General features: G+C 45.1%; 1 protein-coding gene across 4 annotated transcripts in view; it reads right to left on the reverse strand.

The window, feature by feature from the left end:
* Positions 1-4,595: 4,595 nt before the first annotated feature.
* Positions 4,596-20,045, reverse strand: part of LOC119390839 (nuclear pore complex protein DDB_G0274915) — a 100,850-nt gene continuing 85,400 nt past the window's right edge. For 3 of the 4 annotated variants that reach the window (XR_007415889.1, XM_049414959.1, XM_037658552.2), the window contains exons 2-4: positions 7,830-7,918; positions 6,165-6,257; positions 4,596-4,835 (exon numbers count right to left, since the gene is read on the reverse strand). Coding sequence is in view for 3 of the 4 variants with exons in the window: in XM_049414959.1 (XP_049270916.1) it covers positions 4,632-4,835; positions 6,165-6,257; positions 7,830-7,918 (386 nt within the window). In the remaining variant the exon portion in view is untranslated. Of the gene's footprint in view, positions 4,836-6,164; positions 6,258-7,829; positions 7,919-14,565; positions 14,692-20,045 lie in introns of those variants that run through there. The other variant, XM_037658551.2, reaches the window with a different exon arrangement.

Genomic DNA, 20,045 nt, shown 5'->3' on the forward strand with positions numbered 1-20,045 from the left:
TGATACATGCAATGCACAAGAGGAACTATGCTTTTATTTTGATCTCGCTCAAGGATATTATACATTAAATACAACCAAAGTGACTTACGAGTTACGAGCGTGAAAGAACATTAACGCACGAGGGGACGTGAAGTGCAACTCGCTCGTCGTGAGTTAGCAGCTGGTGGTTCATCGTCGCTATCTCTCGGTGCTTTCACAGTCTTCTACGTCCAGTGAAAAATCCTCGTCGTCGAGATGGTTTCTTTCAACATCACTGCTGAAAGCAATCTGAAGAATTTCCTCCTCCGAACGACTTCGACCACTCCGCGTCAGAGAGACGTCTGGGCGCGGAGAACGTTTTGTTCTCAGACCGGTCAACAAGCAAATCGCTTGCAGTGTGCTGCCACCTATCAACAAACGTACAAAAACAAGCGGCGCAGCGGTGGCTATGAAACCCAACACCACCAACACACTGGCGAAGGACGGCGTGGATGGAAAGCGTTCGCTCCACGAAAGGCGTCGAGCAGACGCGTCCTCGAATGATTGAAACGTCGCTCGCACGATTCCTAACAGCGCTTTGCTGACAAAGGATAGAGGCCCTATTTTAATGTATCGCCAACTTGAGATCGCTCAGTTATACATGAGCACATCGCGAGCCCGCGCGACCTCGCTCCCGCGTACAGTGTTATGGGACTCATGCACTACAAGAAACACTGACCAATTATATATATAAGTAAAACAGGATGAGCTTCAACTGAATATGTCAGACGATAACATTTAACTTACCTACGTGGCTACAGTAAGCCTCGCGAAGCTGATAGTATGTGTACACTGTGGGCTAGCATTGAAAGCGCGAGTTGCCACGTATTTTCACGAAAACTTCGCTTCTCGCAAGAACGAATTAGATTTCTCGTGTCACGGAGGGCCCGGTTTGTTCACTGACGCAGGGAACATGTCGTAGTGTTCCTTTCTTGCCAACGCGTTAACACTGAGCCTAGCACAGCCGAACAAGGGAGCGACTGCATAGTGCCGCCATTTTGTCGTCTACTAACCCTCCTCGAGAGGACGCTTCTCGATTCCGCTCGGTGGCGCGACAGTCTATGGGCATTGCGAATATTAGGAGGTAGGTCGCTGATGAAGATTAAAAAATAGAATCATAGTACTGTGAAGAATACCATTTCGTGTTTCTGATAAAGTCAAAATAATCTCGTAAAAGTGTACTCGGAACTCAATGATTGGCGTGAACAGCGCGTGCAATACACAAGGACGAAGAAACGACGAGGACTAGCGCTGACTTCCAACTGAAATTTATTAACACAAACATAGAAAAACGAGAACAAGTAGGCACACGTGATCACCGCTCATTTTAATTGCGCATGACGGCAGGCATGGAGAGGGAACCAAGAACCAAAAAGAATTAATAAGCAAAAACCACAAACCCGCGAAAAGACGTCAGGAGAAGCAACCGGAGTATGTCTAGGTTATCTGGCCGGATGAACTTAAGTAATCTATTTCTTTTTCAGTGAGGGCGATTGAAGGTTTGAAGGCAGCCGGCTATCCCCGTCACCTTCTCGTCTCTGTTGCTGATAAGCTGCGGAAATGTTCAAGCCGTCGAGTAGGTCTCTTAATCTTCAGGCACCAGCGAGAAATAAGGTGGCGGTTATCCTGTATAAGCATGCCATTTCTCACAAGCTAAAAAAGATAGGTGAAAAGGCGGGCATCTCAGTCTGCCAATATACTGCCAATATTGTTGGCTTTACGCCATGGTAATTTTAACCTTTCTGTAAATAATTGTAAGGCAACAATGAAAATGTACCAACACCTCGGTGCTCTTGCACTCCATGTACCCGCTGCTTCTGCCCAGCTTTTCCTGTAGAGCAGGGGTCTCAAACACGCGGCCCGCGGGCCTTTTGCTTGCAAACCGGCCAGGACATTTCTCTTCGTTCCATATTTTCTTTTATTTTCTTCGTAAAACAAAAAAAACGCACCTCATGCGGTCACATGCGTTGAAACGTAACCGTGGGAACAAAAATTCGGCAGATCCCACGTACCGTGGGAGTCGATGTTATGCGAAGCATGCGGCGGGTAGGTGACTGTGGCGTAGCCTTTTTTTAGTGAGCGACACGTTACAAAATGATACTAAAGATTTGTATAGGAGCCGTATATGTGTTATATAACCAGTTGTTTACGGTTGGGTAACGCTGCCAATGGCAACGGGGGTATTACCAACACCAGAAGCGCTAAGGTAATATGTAGTGCTTACACGTGTCCCGAGAACACACGCACGTTTCACAAAACAGTGTGCATGTGTGGAAGAAGTTCTTGACAGTTCTTGAACAAGGGCGTCATCACCGTGATCAGTGAGCACCAGCAGCTGGTCATGACTTGTTATAGTATCCGGTCGTGATCGTGGTGACGAGGGGTCCATGTGTAGTGAAGTATGTGGTATACTAGAGCTGTTGGAATTCGTGGATGCCTCGGTCATTTCGTCGACAAATTGTCTGTCGACAGAGCCGGCGACATGTCGGAACCTGAAGCCACCCTTCGCGTTGGTGAGGTATAGGCCGTCGAGGCTGGTAGGCCTGGATAGTGCTACGCAGACCAACATCAGTGGCTGGTGTTTGTCGTGTTCGTAGGCTACCTGGGCGTATGTGGCCTACGTAGCCTAATCCACAGGGCGGCTGTCAATCAATCTGGCATCATCCTCCGTCAGCATGAGGCCATCGCCCAGCCTCGTAAGAACTGAAGAGGAGACTGTGTCGCTCTGGCGGACGAAGTGCTCTTTACGGTGCGGTGATGTGGATATCATATGTAACTTTCGTTAATATATTCCTCTGGGGTCGAGGAATGCTTCAATATATCTTGCTCAATCATAGGAATACAAATGTAATCTTTATAAGACTGCTATAAAAGCGGAGCCAACACTGGAACTACAGACGTTAATCTGATATGACGCCTGCATCGTAGGAGTACACATCGTAGGAGTATCATGTAGTGTTTATTGCGTTCTTTTAAGATTAGACAGCCAGCACCACAACCACAATTGACGTTGCACCGATATAACGCCTGCGTATGCTGTTTTTGCAAACCAGTTTATAGACCTGGCGTGGCTCAGTGGTAGAATACCTGATTGCCACGCAGAATGCTTGGGTTCGATTCTTGCTGGGATCCTAATTTTCATTCTTTCCATTCGTTGAGTCAACGCTGCCGATGTTGGTTTTCCTTAACGATCTAGCATTTAAGTTACCAATGTCTCTCCTCGCTGTTCCTGGGTAGATATAAACTGTCAATCATCTGTGGCGCATACCCGTACCCCGCGGCCCGAGGTAAACGGGTATGTGCTACACGTGTCTAGTGGAACGGGGCGACGACGTACGCGACAGGATTTTAATGTTATTCATGTCCTGAACCAGCAATCATATTCGTCAAATCCTCTTACCCTCCCATGTAAATTTTGGTCTACACCAAGTTAAGGAGGCGATCATGAGAGCATCCAGACGTAGGCGGCTAGATATATAGATAGATAGATAGATACGTAGATAGAAACGCTCAAAGTGGCAGAGGTTCGCTAAGAAATGCTTCGCATTTAAAAATTGTACGTTTTAGAACCGGCGGGCAGGTTTTAGGCAATCTGGAGGTCGGTAACGATAGGTTTCTCGAATCCTGACGCCAAATCTCTTCCGGTATGACCCACACATGTGATAAGGGAAATGCCTTTGATATCACATATGTTCGTTATGTGGGAAGGGGATGTGCCTGACACATTGGTAACTCCCACCCCTTGCGCCTTCTTACTGTCCCGGCCCTAGCTGGATTAAGTTTCGTGCCTGCGGCCGTCTAGGTGAGGTGAGTTTCAGACTCCTGCTCTTGAGTCTGTTATATTAAACCTACCAGTCAGTCGGTTCGGCGTGGGAGAAAGAAAGAGGCGCAGGTCCTGTGCGCGGGATGGGAGAGGAGGGCATCTGCCCTTCCCCTTCAGGCGCGAGGTACGTGTCGCCGGGAGAATACTGATCTCTGTGTTCTCTGCAAGTGCTTTTAGGAAAGGCAGCGACATGCGAAAACAGGAAATTTTGGAAGCCCTCCGAGAACGAGCGGGATTTGAGTGCGTGCAGTAGCACAGGTTAGTTTCTCTGACAAAGAAAAAGTGGCATATCTTTCTTGCAGGTTGTATCTATTAACGTGTGAGCGATACGACGCGGAGGTGATGTATACATGTCGGCGGCTGCATATGATTGGATATAGTTAGGCAGCCGCGACCATGGACATAAATGTCGGTCGTTGGTACAGCCATGTGTTGTCTGTCTCCTTCGGTTCGTTTCTTGTTGTTTTTGTTTCCGTTTTTCAGTTTCGCTGGCCGAAGGGCTATTGATTGAGATCACTTTGCATCGCACGTCAAATTTGTGGCGTGAAAGTAGCAGTGGGACTCATTGAGCTTTATTATATTTAATAACCCTACATTCGATAGGTGTGGTTAAAACCAGATTTGTAAAATGGCTCATGGGAATAAATGACGGCTAGATTTTAAGTCAATCGCTTCGCCTTTCATAAGCATGCGTGGCAGAAACAATGTAGTAATTGGTTCTTGCCCATTACTACATGACTCTTGTGGGAAAACATTTGTAACACTGGTACACCCGCACTTGGGCAATATTTTACTCAAGGAATTTCGTCTTTTTGACACCCACAGCCCCCTTTGTTGCTTCGTAAAGACTGTCCATCAATTTGTCTCCTCCGGGTACCGCCACCTGAATGAACTTTGCAAGGTCATCGAGGGCATTCCTCCGGAAACGTCGTGCATGATGCGGATGACTTCCTTGTGTACAGGCTTTCAGGGTACACAAAGCATTCGACGCTTCCTAGGGAGACCAACACATTTGTTGTTGTTATCAAGCGCACAAACAAACAACACGCTCGGAAAAACAAAAAGAAAATATCGCCCTCTAAACACCACATAGAAAGAATGAGGAAATGAAGCCGTGAAGTTCAGAAGCATGACTATTGGTCCAGTAGGTGCATCATTGTAAATTAGCAGAGTGGAAAACAGTACTAGAGAAAACGCTTGTACAGGGCAAATGGCGCTCCATGAAGTTGTTTCGCAAATGTTTACGAAGAAGATCATAGTGAGTCACCGGTTCCACTTATCGGAGAGTGGGATAGAAAGAAATGTAGTCGGCATTAATGGCCGCTAAAGAAGCACTTGACAGCCACATGTATGCTCACTAATACTTCGAAAGATGACAAATAAATGCACAGGTCTAGTGATTGCATGTACGAGCTCGGCGAGCGTTTTTTTTTATTTCATTCGTAGCGTAATGTTGGTCATAGACACACTTTGATTATAAGACAGGGCGCAGTGCAATATTACGGAACAATTTTTGGAGTGTTGGGTTTTCTGACGCGTACCTAAAGCTCCGTGCGAAGCTGTTTGTTTTTCATCTCAACGTTAAAATGCGGTGAACGCTATGGCGATGGAACTGGCGGCACAGAGTACAGCAGGGCTGCGCTACTAGCGTTCATGGTATTGCACGAGAGTCTTATTTCGGATCCTAGTACGGACTTACGCGAGTGAATAAGGGCGTTAGTCCAGAGGTTCCAGTGTTTCAAATGGTGATTGCACTTGAAATGGAAACATAACTGGTAAGCCTGAACTGTGGCACAAAAAAGGTGGGATAGTTTCTTCGTATCCACGGTCACCGCATGTATCGCTTTCACTAATCCAATGACCGTTGTACGAAGTGCTCTAGAGTAAGAGCTCATCGAAGAAATATGACAAGAATTTAAACCTAGGCCGGAATTTGAAAAAGGAGTGGCAAAAAAGCATTATTAGCGAAAGGCGAATTAGTTAGCAGTCACACGAAAATGCTCTCAAACTCGGCCGCATTTACACAAGCCGCATGCCGATTTGGAGATACGAATTGGGCTTTCGCACATTTTCTTCGACTTTTAGGCAAATAGAGGACAACAGTCTCTGTTCGATATGTAGATACGAATCTGTGCGATACTGCATTAGGAATTTTAATAAAAACCAACTGAGTGCAGCCTTCATCAAGGCGCTAATATTTGAACGGAAACTGTCCCGCTCCCCCCAGACAGCGTTCAAAGGGGTCAAACATACTCCTAAATCTGTGAAGCCAGCAAATGACAAATCACTAATTATCAAAACTGCGCAACAAAGTAGTTCCAACCTCACACGGCAGCAAACGATGAGACCACGCCCCAGGAATTGGAGGCTGGCTGATCATGATGCAAATGCATTTGCATGGTACCCATGAAGGCGCCTATAAAGAGAAAAAAAAAACAAATATCAGACCACGAACAGCAATTATTGCTGCGTAAATGCAGGGTCCACTTTTCAAGCAAAATAGACTTTCACCTTTGATACATTAGGCTGGGCGCCGCTACAAAGCTCTAACTAAGATTGCAACCATGCGGAGTCGGGTGATGATCCCAGTCAAAAAGCGTTTCGGAGGCTATGTGGAGCCGTTCCCCAAGGCGATCGGATGTGAAAAGAGGAATACATCGCTAGAGCAATCGTAGATTTGTAGGCGATCAGCCGTTTGTGCTATGGCAATCTCAGCTTTCATCGAGATCATTATCATTTCACGTTGCCGCATTTCATTGCTGCCTGGATATGAACGCATGACCACAACTGAAGTGTTGCACTGCTAAGCTTGTGGATGAAGGCGCAGTTCCCGGCGTGAAAGCAAACTAGGCGTGCTGCTGCCGAGAGACAACTGTTAATTCAGCCGCGGCTGACGTCACGCGATAACGAAAGGTAGGTGTGTCACGTAATGAGATCTTGGTCGCGCTCCATAGCCGCAAGTAACAGCACCTCAGTGCGCTCTTAGTGGGAGCATGGTATTCCGCAATGATTCTTGTGGTTTAACGTTCCAAATCCACGATATGATTAGGAGAGACGCCGTATCGGAGGGCTTCGGAAATTTCGACCACCTGGGGTTCTTTAGCGTGCCTTAAATACACGTGCCTTAGAAATTTTCGCCTCTATGGAAAATGCGGCAGCTGCGGGTGGGATTTGATCCCGAGACCTGCGGGCCAGCATCGTACTCCGAAAGAAGCAGGCGTATGTATTCAGAACGCTAGAAAACAATCAGCCGAATGCACCATTATATGCTTCTCGCCCTATACACTCCACTGACTATGACGCAAGCTAAGCACTTATTCATAATAGGTTTCTTTTATTTTCGCATTGCGCACTGCTTCATCCTAACTCTTTTCTTCCTCCACGCCAGGAATTGGACATTCACCCACGTGTTTAGAAGCGCATCACTTCACTTGCTAAGGGCAACAATTAAATGTGACAACGTGAAATGAGAAGCGCCTCCGATAAAAGATCAGATTTCTATAATAGAAACGGTTGATTGCCGAGAAGCCCACGATCAGGACAGAACTATTTATTGGAAAACCGCGCGTACAATCCACCTCCTTCATGACGCCACGGCACATGCGTCCTTCACCCAGCGGAAAAGTGGCAAAACGGTCTTTGAACTCGGAGCCTTTCCTACTGGCTATGCCGGTTGCCTCGGCCCCCACCAAAATCCTGCCAAAATGGCAGATAGCAGCACAGGAAAATGGAGAAGACGGATTACGCATGCGACCGGCATACCCGTAGCGTAACCAGGAATATTGTTTGGGTGGGGGAAAGGAGGGGAGGGGGTTTGAACCATGCTTGGTATGTCCGTGTGTTCGTTTGTATGTGTGGATGCATAAATGCACATGCAAAATCGAAAAATTTTGGATGGGGGAAGGCTTGAAACCTCCATGTAGGCAACGCAATTCTTAATTAAACAGGGATCACTAGCTGGCGCTATACTTTGCTTATTGTTACTTACGGGAGCGCCATCCGTAGGATGTTTATACATTCCGTGGTAGTTGTAACTTGAATGTAGTGGGCTACACTCTGCGGTCATAATGGGCAACGCTGAAAGAAATGCCGTAGAGAGTAATTAAAAAGAATGCTTGAATCCGGCATTGATCTGTTCATTAGACGGCACACAAGTTATACACTGATTTCACCTTGCACCCTCTTGTTTCTTTCCTTTTATCATTTAATAACTTTCCCCCAGTGCAGGGCAGTAAACCTGAGGTACGTCTGGTCGAACGCCCTGCCTTTCTTGCTCTTCTTCCTCCTCCTGCTTAACATGCAAATATAAACAGCCTCTGTGACTACAGGACCTAACATTTCGTAGTATTTACCAGCGACACATCGTCAACTGGCCGTAATAGCTTTTCTCGTGAATTTATTTGCGTCACATGAAGTGAGTCAATTTATTCCTACTGAATGAGCATTTTTACCCATTTTAAAGCAAACGCGAGGTCTTCGGTTACTAAGCTCTCACTGTTCTCCCTTCTAGTATAAGAAAAGCAGTGTTGTACGGAACGACGACGTTCCACGAGCTATTTTCTTTTAGGAGGAATAGAGGAACGCCACCGTTCCTTTCAGAATTGGTGGAACTATCACGGTAAGTTTTTACTTTTACGAATGAACGGTTCTTTCTGCAAACGTTCCATGGCACTGAACCGACACACGCACGCAGGTTATCATGCTGAGCAGGGCGGATGCGTGACTGCGTGAGGCGCAAAAATTAGCGCTCGCCTGTCACGTGATTGTGCTGCATCTTGGTTTTCACTTCAAGGCTCCCGCCGGGGGCACATGGACGCGCGTGGCACCGAGCAGCCAAACGCGGGAGGAATAGCTGTTTTTTCTTTGTTTTCTTCTCATTGTTATCGCAACTATATGGACACCCTCAACGGCTTTCTGTCGTCATCATTGGCGTCGCCGTCAGTTTCAGTATAAAGTCGAAATTGATAACATCACCCAGCTCATTGTATGTTCTACCCGCGAGTAAAAACTGCCGATGGTGACGAACGCGGTTGAAGCAGAGATGACGCAAGCCGGCCGTCTCCGTAGCACGGAGGGCGCATACGATATTATCACACTCCGTGCGTGGCCTGCCATCAATTGCTTGTCAAGCAGAGTGGCAACGGCCCGCCCATCTTTCGTAAGGAACGTGAAGGGACGCCAGGGAAGGGAAAGGGTGGGGGGGGGGAGGCTGCATTACTCGAAGGGCAGGATCGCACGCGCTATCTAAACGGACATCAGTAGAAGGTTCGTAAACTTTCGGTGCTCTCAACGCTTACTTCGCGTTTAGAGAACTAACAGCACGAAAACCGCTTCGGTCCCGGGAGCGGTCATATTCCCCTACACAAGCGTTTTGTAGAGTTACGCGAAATCGGATCCAAAAGATTTAGCTGATAGCCTTCGTTCATATAACACTACAACTTGCTGCTATCGCATTCATTGCTTCGCCCTTAAGAAACTATGATTTCTTTTTGCTTTGTTTCAGCTAGTACGACAGGAACCACGGGCCGTTCTGGAGTCTGGAGACACCGTGGGCAACTTGTTCTTGACAATCGGGAACCATCGAAGCTCGTTGAAGGCCGCTGAATGAACCCTGGCAATTTTTTGGTTCGGCCAACTCGAAAATTGCATTTTTTTTCTTACGAGAAGGCGGGGGGGGGGGTGTTCTGCTATGTGCCCCCGTGACCTTGGGGGTGTTCTGCTATGTGCCCCCGTGACCTTGTGGGGATAAAGAATTGGAGGGCTGGATGCTGTTGGGGATGCGAACTGCAGGAGCCGAGGCGCCTACGCGTGCTTTCGCGAACTCTTCGAATGCCAGATATAGCATAGCGAATCTGGTGTTTGGCGAGCAGGGGACAGAGGAACCCGCTACAACTCTCGAAGGTGCAGAATGTTAGTGAAACATGACGTGCTAACCACCGAAACCAGGGCTGGGCAAAGATACTTTGAAATTGCATCGCGATGCGATACAAGATACTCAGACAAGAAGTATTGGAGATACAGATACAAGATACTGCCGCAATAATTGTATCCGATACGATACTTTTCAATTGTATCTTAAGATACTTCGATAGATTCTCTAATTTGTTATTATAGATCCATATATTGTAGCAGCGAACGCGAACGCACAAAAACGTCTTGAATATTTCTTAACTGCGACCTATCTTGTCCCACTTTAATGAAATGTCTGTTAGTATCTCAAACGCTTTGCCCTTCTTCCTCAAAGTACATTAGTTTCATTCCAAAACAACTTATTGGGGTTTTTTGGCTTCTTCACAGAACAACTCTTTATACAGTTCGCTGACAGTGGTTCTTGCTTGTAATTTTTGCAGTTAATGGGAGTCGCTGCTCAGCTTGCCAACCAGCTAGCGGGTTGCCATATAATCACAATAACTTCTGTAAGAAGCCTTCGCACGACGGCGCAAATACCGTTTGCACAATACCGTATATCCGGACAGGTGCACAGCAGCAACAAGGCTGGTAGCGATTTTTTTTTTTGGGGGGGGGGGGGGGGGGCATGGTGTATACTACGGGTTTGAGACCTTTCGCTAGCGGCCCCGCCCGCACACATGACCATCTTCGTCCCATTTGTTTTTATTTTCTAGATAAGTATGTTCGTGAGCTACACAGGCATGAACGGTCTCAAGGATTCCTTTCGTGAGGAACGCTCAGCTTGCCAACCAGCTAGCGGGTTGCCATATAATCACAATAACTTCTGTAAGAAGCCTTCGCACGACGGCGCAAATACCGTTTGCACAATACCGTATATCCGGACAGGTGCACAGCAGCAACAAGGCTGGTAGCGATTTTTTTTTTTTTTGGGGGGGGGGGCATGGTGTATACTACGGGTTTGAGACCTTTCGCTAGCGGCCCCGCCCGCACACATGACCATCTTCGTCCCATTTGTTTTTATTTTCTAGATAAGTATGTTCGTGAGCTACACAGGCATGAAAGGTCTCAAGGATTCCTTTCGTGAGGAACATGTGGTCGCCATGTGCTGAAATATAACCGTGGAACAAAAACTCTATATTTCAGAATCCGCGTCCAGAATTCACTCGTTGTGTACATCGCTATCGATGTTTCTCGAATCCTGACTCCAAATCCCCTTCAGAAATGACCTACATATGAGACATGGGAAAGGCTTCCTTTCTAATGGCAACTTCATTTTGTTCAAACTCTCTCTCACCACCTTCACTGACCGGCGCTTGGAACTAAATTTCGCGACTGTGGCCCGCTGGCTATAAGCTGAGTTTGAGACCCCTGGTGTATGCGTAGATGACGTAAAACAGCAATGAATTTTCATATTCTACTTATCTGCTGGCGTAAAGGATTCTTTGTTGATATACTCACTAACGTGCAATCTTTTAGCAGTTTTTCTTCAACGAGAAAACATTTGCAACACAGAAACGTCTCAGACGTATTGTATATGTGCACAAAGCGTCAGAGGACATCGCCCGCGCTATTGCCGCTTATAGCTCCCATTAGGTGGCGATTAGTAACACGAAAAATATTTAGGAAGACCTAACAGGAAAACAAATATAATTAAAATAGAGAGGTGGTTCTGTATCAAACATTCACACTGAATGTGTACAGAAACACAATACAGATGGCGCCCTTAATAGCTATGAGCATGAAGTGTCGTCAGGTCACTTATTAAGACAATAGAAAATTCAGTGCCTATGTAAACTTGCCTGAAACGGCTCGTTGGGACGCTCATGAGTAAAACGGAGCATTCAGTAAAAACAACGTTTCTCGAATCCCCTTCCTAACATCTTTAAGGTGGCTCCTAATGATTTCCATTATTATAATGCAAACTAAATTTCGCTAGTTACCTAAGCGGTAAGCAGAGTGCTTTGTGCTGTAACTCAAGGGACGCCTACATAATAATATATTTGTTTTCAAAATCGCCTTGGCAGCCTGTAAATGGGTAAACAGTAGTAGAAATGTAAAGCAGACAGTTAGAAGAATAAAGCAGAGATCTTACTTTGGGAATGCGTTACAAAAGACACCGCAGTGACCAGACCGGAAAAACAGTGCAGAGACCTAGGTAATGTATGCGATGCGAAATGACAGCAAAAAAGCACTTGTGCTAATAATCAAATTATGATTTCATAAATTATTTGTATAAATGTAGCAGGAAGTGAAAAATACGGTACGCCAAGATATTTCCTGTTAGGTAAACGCTTGCTCTATTAGATCCAGCATCAGTACCAGTGGTGCTAAAGTTGTTAGAATCTATTTTGCATATAAGTTAATGCATTGCATGCAAGTAAGGCTTTACATCCACGAGATGCTTCAAATCGCTGATATGTAAGATCCACGAGACACAAAGCAATCCATTCTCTCACGCATCACATTTCGTTACGGAGCAAGGCGTAAGAGAATCTTCAATAACGACACTGTAGCAACATCAGAATTTGCGCGATAGACGCTGCACGTAGTGGAGTACGCGGCGCAGGACAGTGGCTAAGAGCAAGTGTCGCGGCAATGGCACAACTAAAAGAGAAGGAATCGGCAAAACAAAAGGTACGTGGGCTGGAGGTAGACGTCCGCGCGCTTGTCTTCCTCACCTCCTGCCCTCACTGGAGGACTCTGGCGGAAACATAAAATTGCGTCACTGCCCTTAGACTTGTTCAGATGGCTTTGTGGCACCAGTACCAGCTTGAGAAGCGGAGCTTCGCCAGTGAATATTGTTTCGCACGGTTGTGTTGCGATAGAAGTATCTTGTATCGTAAGATACGCGATACATTATCGAATGTATCGGAAATACAGATACCCGTCTTTCGAGTCGTATCGCGATACAGATACTTGATACCCATAGAGTATCTCAGACAGTATCTAAGATACTTGTATCTTCGATACTGCCCAGCACTGACCGAAACCCAGCACAGTGGGCTGCCAAAGCGTACAAATGGACTTGTTTACAGGCGTCAACGTAACAGTGGTAGTCATCTTCAGTGTATTTCTTAGGAGTGTTTCTCTCATGGCGTGATATTTAGAGACACCCGCTTGCGTGGACGGTGGGCAAGAGGCTCGCAGCGCAGTGGACGCATGCGCCGCAGTGACGCCTGCCCCGTGCATTTGATGGTTGCGTTTGGCCAGGCTTTCTTTGAACATTTTATTTTGATGGAGGCGAAATCCTAGAGTTCCGTGTACTGTGCGGTGTCAGTGCACTTTATAAACAGCAGATGGTCGAAATTTCAGGAGCATTCCACATACCGCGCCTCTCATATTCATATCGTGGTTTGGGCGCGTAAAAACTTCACAAATTAATTAATCGATCTCCTTCGACATCACAGTCATCTCCGCGGATATCGTTCCCGTTCTCTTCGGCAGCCGCAACGGAAACGTCACTGTCATGCAGTAAGCGATAGGCGCGCGTTTAGCGCTACCATCTTGTTGCGCTCGCTAAGCCTGCCCGCGCCCCTGTGATATTGGTTGACTGCTCTAATTTGTGTACAACACGATTGTACCCTCAAGATCTTCATGGCCAACGAAGTGCAGACGAGAAAACGGGTTCGTCTGTCGAACACCAATATCGAGAGGCAACTCTTGCTTACTTCATATAACGATTTTTACTAAGTTGGAATTATGCATAACACACATTGTTTTCCACTCAACTGCAATATTGAATCAGTACTCATTAAACACCTATGTATTGTTATTTTCGATGCGGTTTCCTGTGCCAAGAATTTCAAGTGGGCGCATATTGGCGCATCTGAGGAAAGATTGATTTGAACATCTGAACTGCGCAATTGAAGACCGACGTGGAAAGTGCCGCATGTGTTACGCGTGTAATAAGTGAGTAGCAGAGTTGCAGTTGGACACGCCTGGAGTATGCGCGGTGCTCTCTCGAAAATTCGTCTAGGAGCATTTCTTTAGATTTTTTTTCTTTATTAACGTACAAACTGCGGCAAGTGATGTTCAAATTCGTACAATATATGTACTTCGATGTGAGCTTTAAATTGAACCCTTTATTCTGCCCCAGGATTGTTCGGCATTATATTTCAATTGAACAAATCAAATGTAGCGTTAATCCAACGACAAGTTGCAATGTTTTCAGTGTAACGGGTACATGTTCCTTTCGCATTAAGAAACTTGTAAGGCCAACTCCTTTCGAAATTGGGAAGGAACGTGGTTTAATTACTGTTTTAGAGGCACGCGTACAACACTGCAGAAAAGCAACACATTTCCAACAAGCGCGCGCAAGAGTGCCCAGTTTGTGGATTCCTAAACATTTATTGTTTGCGAAATATTCAAATTGTGTATGTCTGGTCGCATACGTTCCATGGGCAATGCGAAGCTTTTACAGTAAGGAACAGCATGTAAAGCATTCAGTATCCGGACTCAAATGAAGAAAGGAAAGAAATTTGTCGAGAAAATTGACGTTGTAACATGCTCGCGCTCTATAAATACCTTATTGTTAATTGATAATTGAAAAATATGAATTACACTGTCTTGCAAAACGTGCTACCAAAGCCATCAATCACGCGTGATTTCTACTTGTGCGTCTACTCCATCCCGAGACAGAATAAAGCAATAATAAAAAACTACTCCAATGCAAGTGCATTTCGTATCTGTCACAGCTAAAAACAGAACATGCTTCGTCCTACTAGAATACTAGACGCATCAAAGAAGGAAATGTGATCGATAATATTGTGCGTTGCACAAGTTTTAAAATGTACACTTGTTTTAGTGGTGCTTACCAAATATGCACAAAAGAACGCAGGTGCGCGCCGTCGATCCCATCTATGCAAGACGTCGAACAACGCAGGACGCTTGTGACGATATTGCGAACACGTGCTGTACCACTTCGGATAAGGACAATAGAATCCGTGCATGTCAGATACGTTTCTCATATTTCTGGACAGAGCTTCAAGCCGACGAACAAGACGTGCTTGTCAGTCAGAGCAATATAAATGTGGATCAACAATGCTTTGTTCCAAAGAACACATGACGAAGCAGGCTAGATATTTGTCGACATGGTAGACAAATCACTCAAATTTATTGTACCTCTCACTTTTTCCCGATGTGTCCGCGCGACCTTCACAAAAAACGCATAGTTGTGTTGGAAATTGTACTGCAAAGAATTGATTATTCGATAAAAGAATGCATGGAGCATTTCATAGAACCTTTATTTGCTGAACCTTGAAATATCCTTTGGCTACAGTTGCGGATTCTGTTTGTTGACTTGTGTTGGCGATATGGAAGCGAAATGAAGATGAAGGAATCCTAGATATTTACGCTTTGTAATTTCAACAAGTGGCTGTGATGCAAGTCAGCACAGAAAAGAAATGCAATAGTTACTTTTCTTGTTTTTATCATGGAAATAGTTTTCTGGGTGTCAAGAATCCTGTCCCATCGTTCAGGCCATTTATGAATTTTTTGTAAGTTATATTTAAAGTGAGCTTGATCCTCAGAACATTTCACTTCATTAAATGGAACGCAATCGTCAGCAAAAAGTTGCCTACAAACTTGTTCACTAATTACGTCAACAATGTCACATATGTATATAGAAAACACGGAAGGACACGTCCATTTGGTGCACCTGATTTCACCGGTAGCTGCCGCGAGCAACAGCCATGAATACTTACAAACTGCACTCTGTCGCTTAAATACACTACAACGCAAGAAACTATAAAATATGGTAAACCTAAAGCCTGAAGCTTTACAAGTAGTTTTGAATGACATACAAGACCAAAAGCCTTCTTAAAATACAAGAAAATAACGTTAACCCGACCTGACTTGTCTACACTCTGAGAAGAAAAAGAAGAGTATGTGCGACTCCTTTTGGGTAGTCCTCACTTTCCACATATATGACTCTTTTTAATGAGGCACTTTAACTCGCTCGTGGGTAACACGACTCTCGGGAGCCAGTATAATGAACCCCAAAAAGAGTTGACGTGCCATTTAAAGAAAGTCACATACATGGCCAGCCAGAACTCTCGAAAAAGCGACAAAGGACTCTTTTTTTTCTTAGAGTGTAGAACCGAGGCGGTGCTACTAACATTTGTTATCATCTGGGTGACTATAGAGCGCCTCTTTCTAAAACCATGTTGAAGAGGGGGTAATATATTACTATCCGTTAAAAAGTTGTTTATGCAATTCGCGATGACGTGCTCCAGGGTTTTGGGAAATTATATCATTAAGATTGAAATCAATCTGTCTTCAACCTTCTAAGGGGCAACCGGTTTTGGCATATGAGAAAATACAGAGAAATAATTCGAGTTTCTAAACCCATAGCAATATCTCCCTATATTCGGCGTTCAATCTGCGTTACTCGGCGTCCTGAGGTAGCACTTCTTGAAAAAAAAAGACATCTCATCGGCTATGGAAGGTCTGTTTAATATAGTTTCGCCTAAACATTGCGTGTTGGACTGACGTCTTGTCTTGGAATTTATGCAGCAGAATGGATGTGATCAAGCTAGGAACCATGCAACCAAAGTACAAAGTGAAAAAATACCGTGGTGCAAAATTTATGTATTGTCTTAAGCTGACCGACTGTGCGCAGTATGAAGTGACAGTTGGTGACGCGCGACTAGCTATATTTTCATAAAACTGAACGAAACGTGATTTTACTTTAGCTCGTGGCAGCCTGCGCCAGAGCGACAGCCGCTGGTTATACACGGCTTCTTTTGCAATCAGAGTAGCTCACTGTACTCAAATCTTTCTTACCTTGATAATGTACGCGTGGGTGTGCACGTCACTCTGATGCGCTCAGCCCTAGCCCTTTTCTGGTGGTTGCTAAACAGACCAGTGAACTTGGCCTGAACCTACTAATTCCACTACTAGTGGAGGCCTCGTGGCTCCAAAGATAAAAATGGCAACCGCACAGATGTAAATTTTAGCATGACATGTTTTCATGCACTATGTGACGTCACGTGGCCGGCAGGCAATTTGAACGTAAAACGAAACATTTGACGAATCACGTCGCGCTACTATGGAAATTCAATAGAAACAGGTTGATAAGCTTTGTGTTACAGATGCCCTGTTTACAACGTAGATCATTCTGCATTGGCACCGTCCATTTTTGAAGAAGTCGCCTGCAGCGACCTCATCAATATACTGCAGGTTGTATTGCTGCTGTCACAACAACACATTCTGATCAACTCTTTTAGGCATCTGTACATATTTCCCTTTTCTCAACTTAAGTACGACCTTATTCGTTACGACCTGTTCCTGCTGCACGCAGACTGTGGGATAATGGGATGCGTGTGGGATACGTGTAGGTATACTTCAATGTTGCCCAGCCGCACAGCTGCTTACCTCACAGACACAGCCGCTTTCACATTTAGTTCGCGGCGGCTGCATTTTCGATGGAGGCGAAAATGTCTGAGGTCCGTGTACTTAGATTTAGGTGCACGTTAAAGAACCCCAGGTGGTCAAAATTTCTGGAGCCCTCAACTACGGCGTCTCTCATAATCATATCGTGGTTTTGGGACGTTAAACCCCAGATATTACTATTATTTCACATCTAATTCCATTGACAGCTGCTGTGAAAATACTTACACGACCGCTCCTTATTACTTCAAGCATATAAAGTCAATTGAATGCCTGTATTTGTTTGGCTTCATGCTTTACAAAGGAGCATGCATTCAGCCGCGATCTTCCAAGCGATATTTCGCGTTTCACTATGGAACCATTCAATTTCTAATTTCTGCCCTGTAGTGCTCGTGGTTTCGGGGCTTAAAGAGTTTCTAGGCCGTTAAGCTTCTCAGGAGTTAAGTCGCATTTTTCAATATGCATAGTAGTGTCTATATAACATCGTTATTGTCATCCTCAAGACCATTTATTCGCAGCAATGAAACACGGCGCATCAGTACAATGTTTTTAATCTATGCTCCACCACTTTTTCAGTCACGACAAAGGGCCTGGTTGCGCAGCCGGACCAATTTAGGGGTCTCATGCCTGTATTAATGTATATTTATTCAAGCCGAATAAATATTTGAGTCTCCTCTTATGCGGGAAATCAAGTATATGGCGTGGACCGTGACAGATCCTATTGCCATAATGCATGACAGACGACAGAGCGATTGTAGTAGAACAAGTGTGATTAATACTGTCAATGAGTCTAGCTTCTTACGCGTAGCAGTTTCTTGTGCAAACAAGCACAACACGCCACACAAGCGCTATCACAGGAAAAAAAGTATAACCAGTTTAATAAAATGAAATATACGAGACGCGTTAGAAAAGTAATGAGACTGCCAACACTGCGGGCGATCTGGCAATGTTTTGTCTAAGAGCCTGTGCTAGACCGATTTGTTTATCCCTTCCGCTTCCTCAGTCCGAGTTACAACTCCGTAGAGCTAACACAGTAGTCTTTACAGTGCCATAAGTGAAGCTGTGTTTTTGTTGTGCGTTACGGAAATGGAGCATTGGAATTTGGAGCAGTGTTGTGCCATAAAGTTTTGTGTTAAACTTGGTGAATCCGCGAGTGTGACTTTTGAAAAAATGAAACTAGCGTATGGGAACATTGTTTATCAAGAGCACACGTTTTCTGCTGGCACAAATAATTCTTGGAGGGCTGAGAAAACGTTGAAGATGAACCTCGCTCAGGGAGACCTGCAACTTCAAAAGCTGACCAAAACGTTGAACCTGTGAGGGCTCGTGTGAGATCAGACCGTCGTTTAAGAATAAGGATGATGTATGGAGAGTTAAATTTAAGCACTTTCACCGTACATCGAGTTTTGACAGACGATTTGAACATGTGAACGATTTGTGCCAGTGATACCGAAAAACTTCACAGTGCAACATAGGGACAATCTAAAAAAACGTACGCGTTGATCTTCTTTAGCGGATTGCCAATGACAAAGACTTCCTCAACTGTGTGATGACAGGTGATAAATCTTGGATATTAGAGTACAATATTTGAGTACAATTTGAGTACTTACTTTTCCCGAAATTGGAACATGGCCTAAAAGGACGTCATTCTGGAACTTTGGAGAACATTCGAAAGCCTGTGACCGACCAGTTAAAAGTCATATCAGTTGAAGACTTCCAGCGATGCTACCAAGAGTAGGAACAACGGTCCTCCGGTGTAGGGAAGTACTTTGAAGGGAATAACATTGTTGTCTAAGAAACTAAAGACTTTGGCAGTACAAACTCAGTCTCATTACTTTTCTAACACACCCCGTAAATGTCAGTGTGGGTCCAGAGGTTTAAATATAATGATAATTCACATTAGGTTGCTTTATTTCAGTGACTGAGTTTTAAAAAAATGCACTGAACGCAACAAGTTTGTTCAATATAAACTTTATTTCTCGCATCACCAATGCCACTATTCTGAAAATGGTGAGCGAATCGCAATTCAGTGACAATTGCACGCCTTCACGCAGTAGTTAAAATTATTAATGTACAATAACTATTTATAATCGCTTGTCGGCATTAATCCCCATTAAGGTTTGCTAGATTATGCGAGATTTCTCACTTTAGTTTTGTCTGAGAAAAATTCTCTTCAGTCAAACCGGTGCTGCCACTGTTGCTGTCAAAAGATGACACACTGTTTCCACTTGTTCCTTGTAGGCTTGAAGTGATGCCTCCGCTGGTACCAGAGCCAACTCCCGAATAGCCGTTGCCTCCGCTTGATGAGCTGTAGTAGTATTTTGCGGTACTGCTGGTGCTGCCAGGACTCGTAGTAAAGCTGTCGCCTGTGGACATGCTGCTTCCGGATATGGTTCTGCTAACAGACTGGGTATGGGGCATATATGTACCAGATGGCTGGTTTGTGCCTACTGAGCTGATAATGTGGTTAACGCCGGCGCTTCCAGCAGGACCATGGACGATGTAGTGCGAGCTGGTTCCCCCAATCACTGGTATGCCACTTAGGCTAGGGGATCCCACAAGTCCCATGGTTGGAGTGCCAGAAACATACGAAGTGTAACCAGACACACCCGGTATGATGGTGGACACGCCTGGATGATTTCGCCACACTTTCAATTGCCAACGAGTTCCGGGAGCCTCATGGCCTTCAACTACATAGTGCGGGTGGACGCCTATCTCAGAACCTCCAAGGATATATGGATGCGAAGTGGTTGTGCCTGATAGATAACCAGTAGTAACTGGAATACCAGCTGTGTAGGCAGCCGTTGTTATTGGTAATCCTGTTTGGCCGAGGGCGCTTCCCAGTATTCCATTCGTTGAAGAAACAAACTGGCCATTGACAAACACACCCGGAGTGGTGGTTACT

Source organism: Rhipicephalus sanguineus, chromosome 4, assembly GCF_013339695.2.
Source record: "Rhipicephalus sanguineus isolate Rsan-2018 chromosome 4, BIME_Rsan_1.4, whole genome shotgun sequence".
NCBI lineage: Eukaryota > Metazoa > Arthropoda > Arachnida > Ixodida > Ixodidae > Rhipicephalus > Rhipicephalus sanguineus.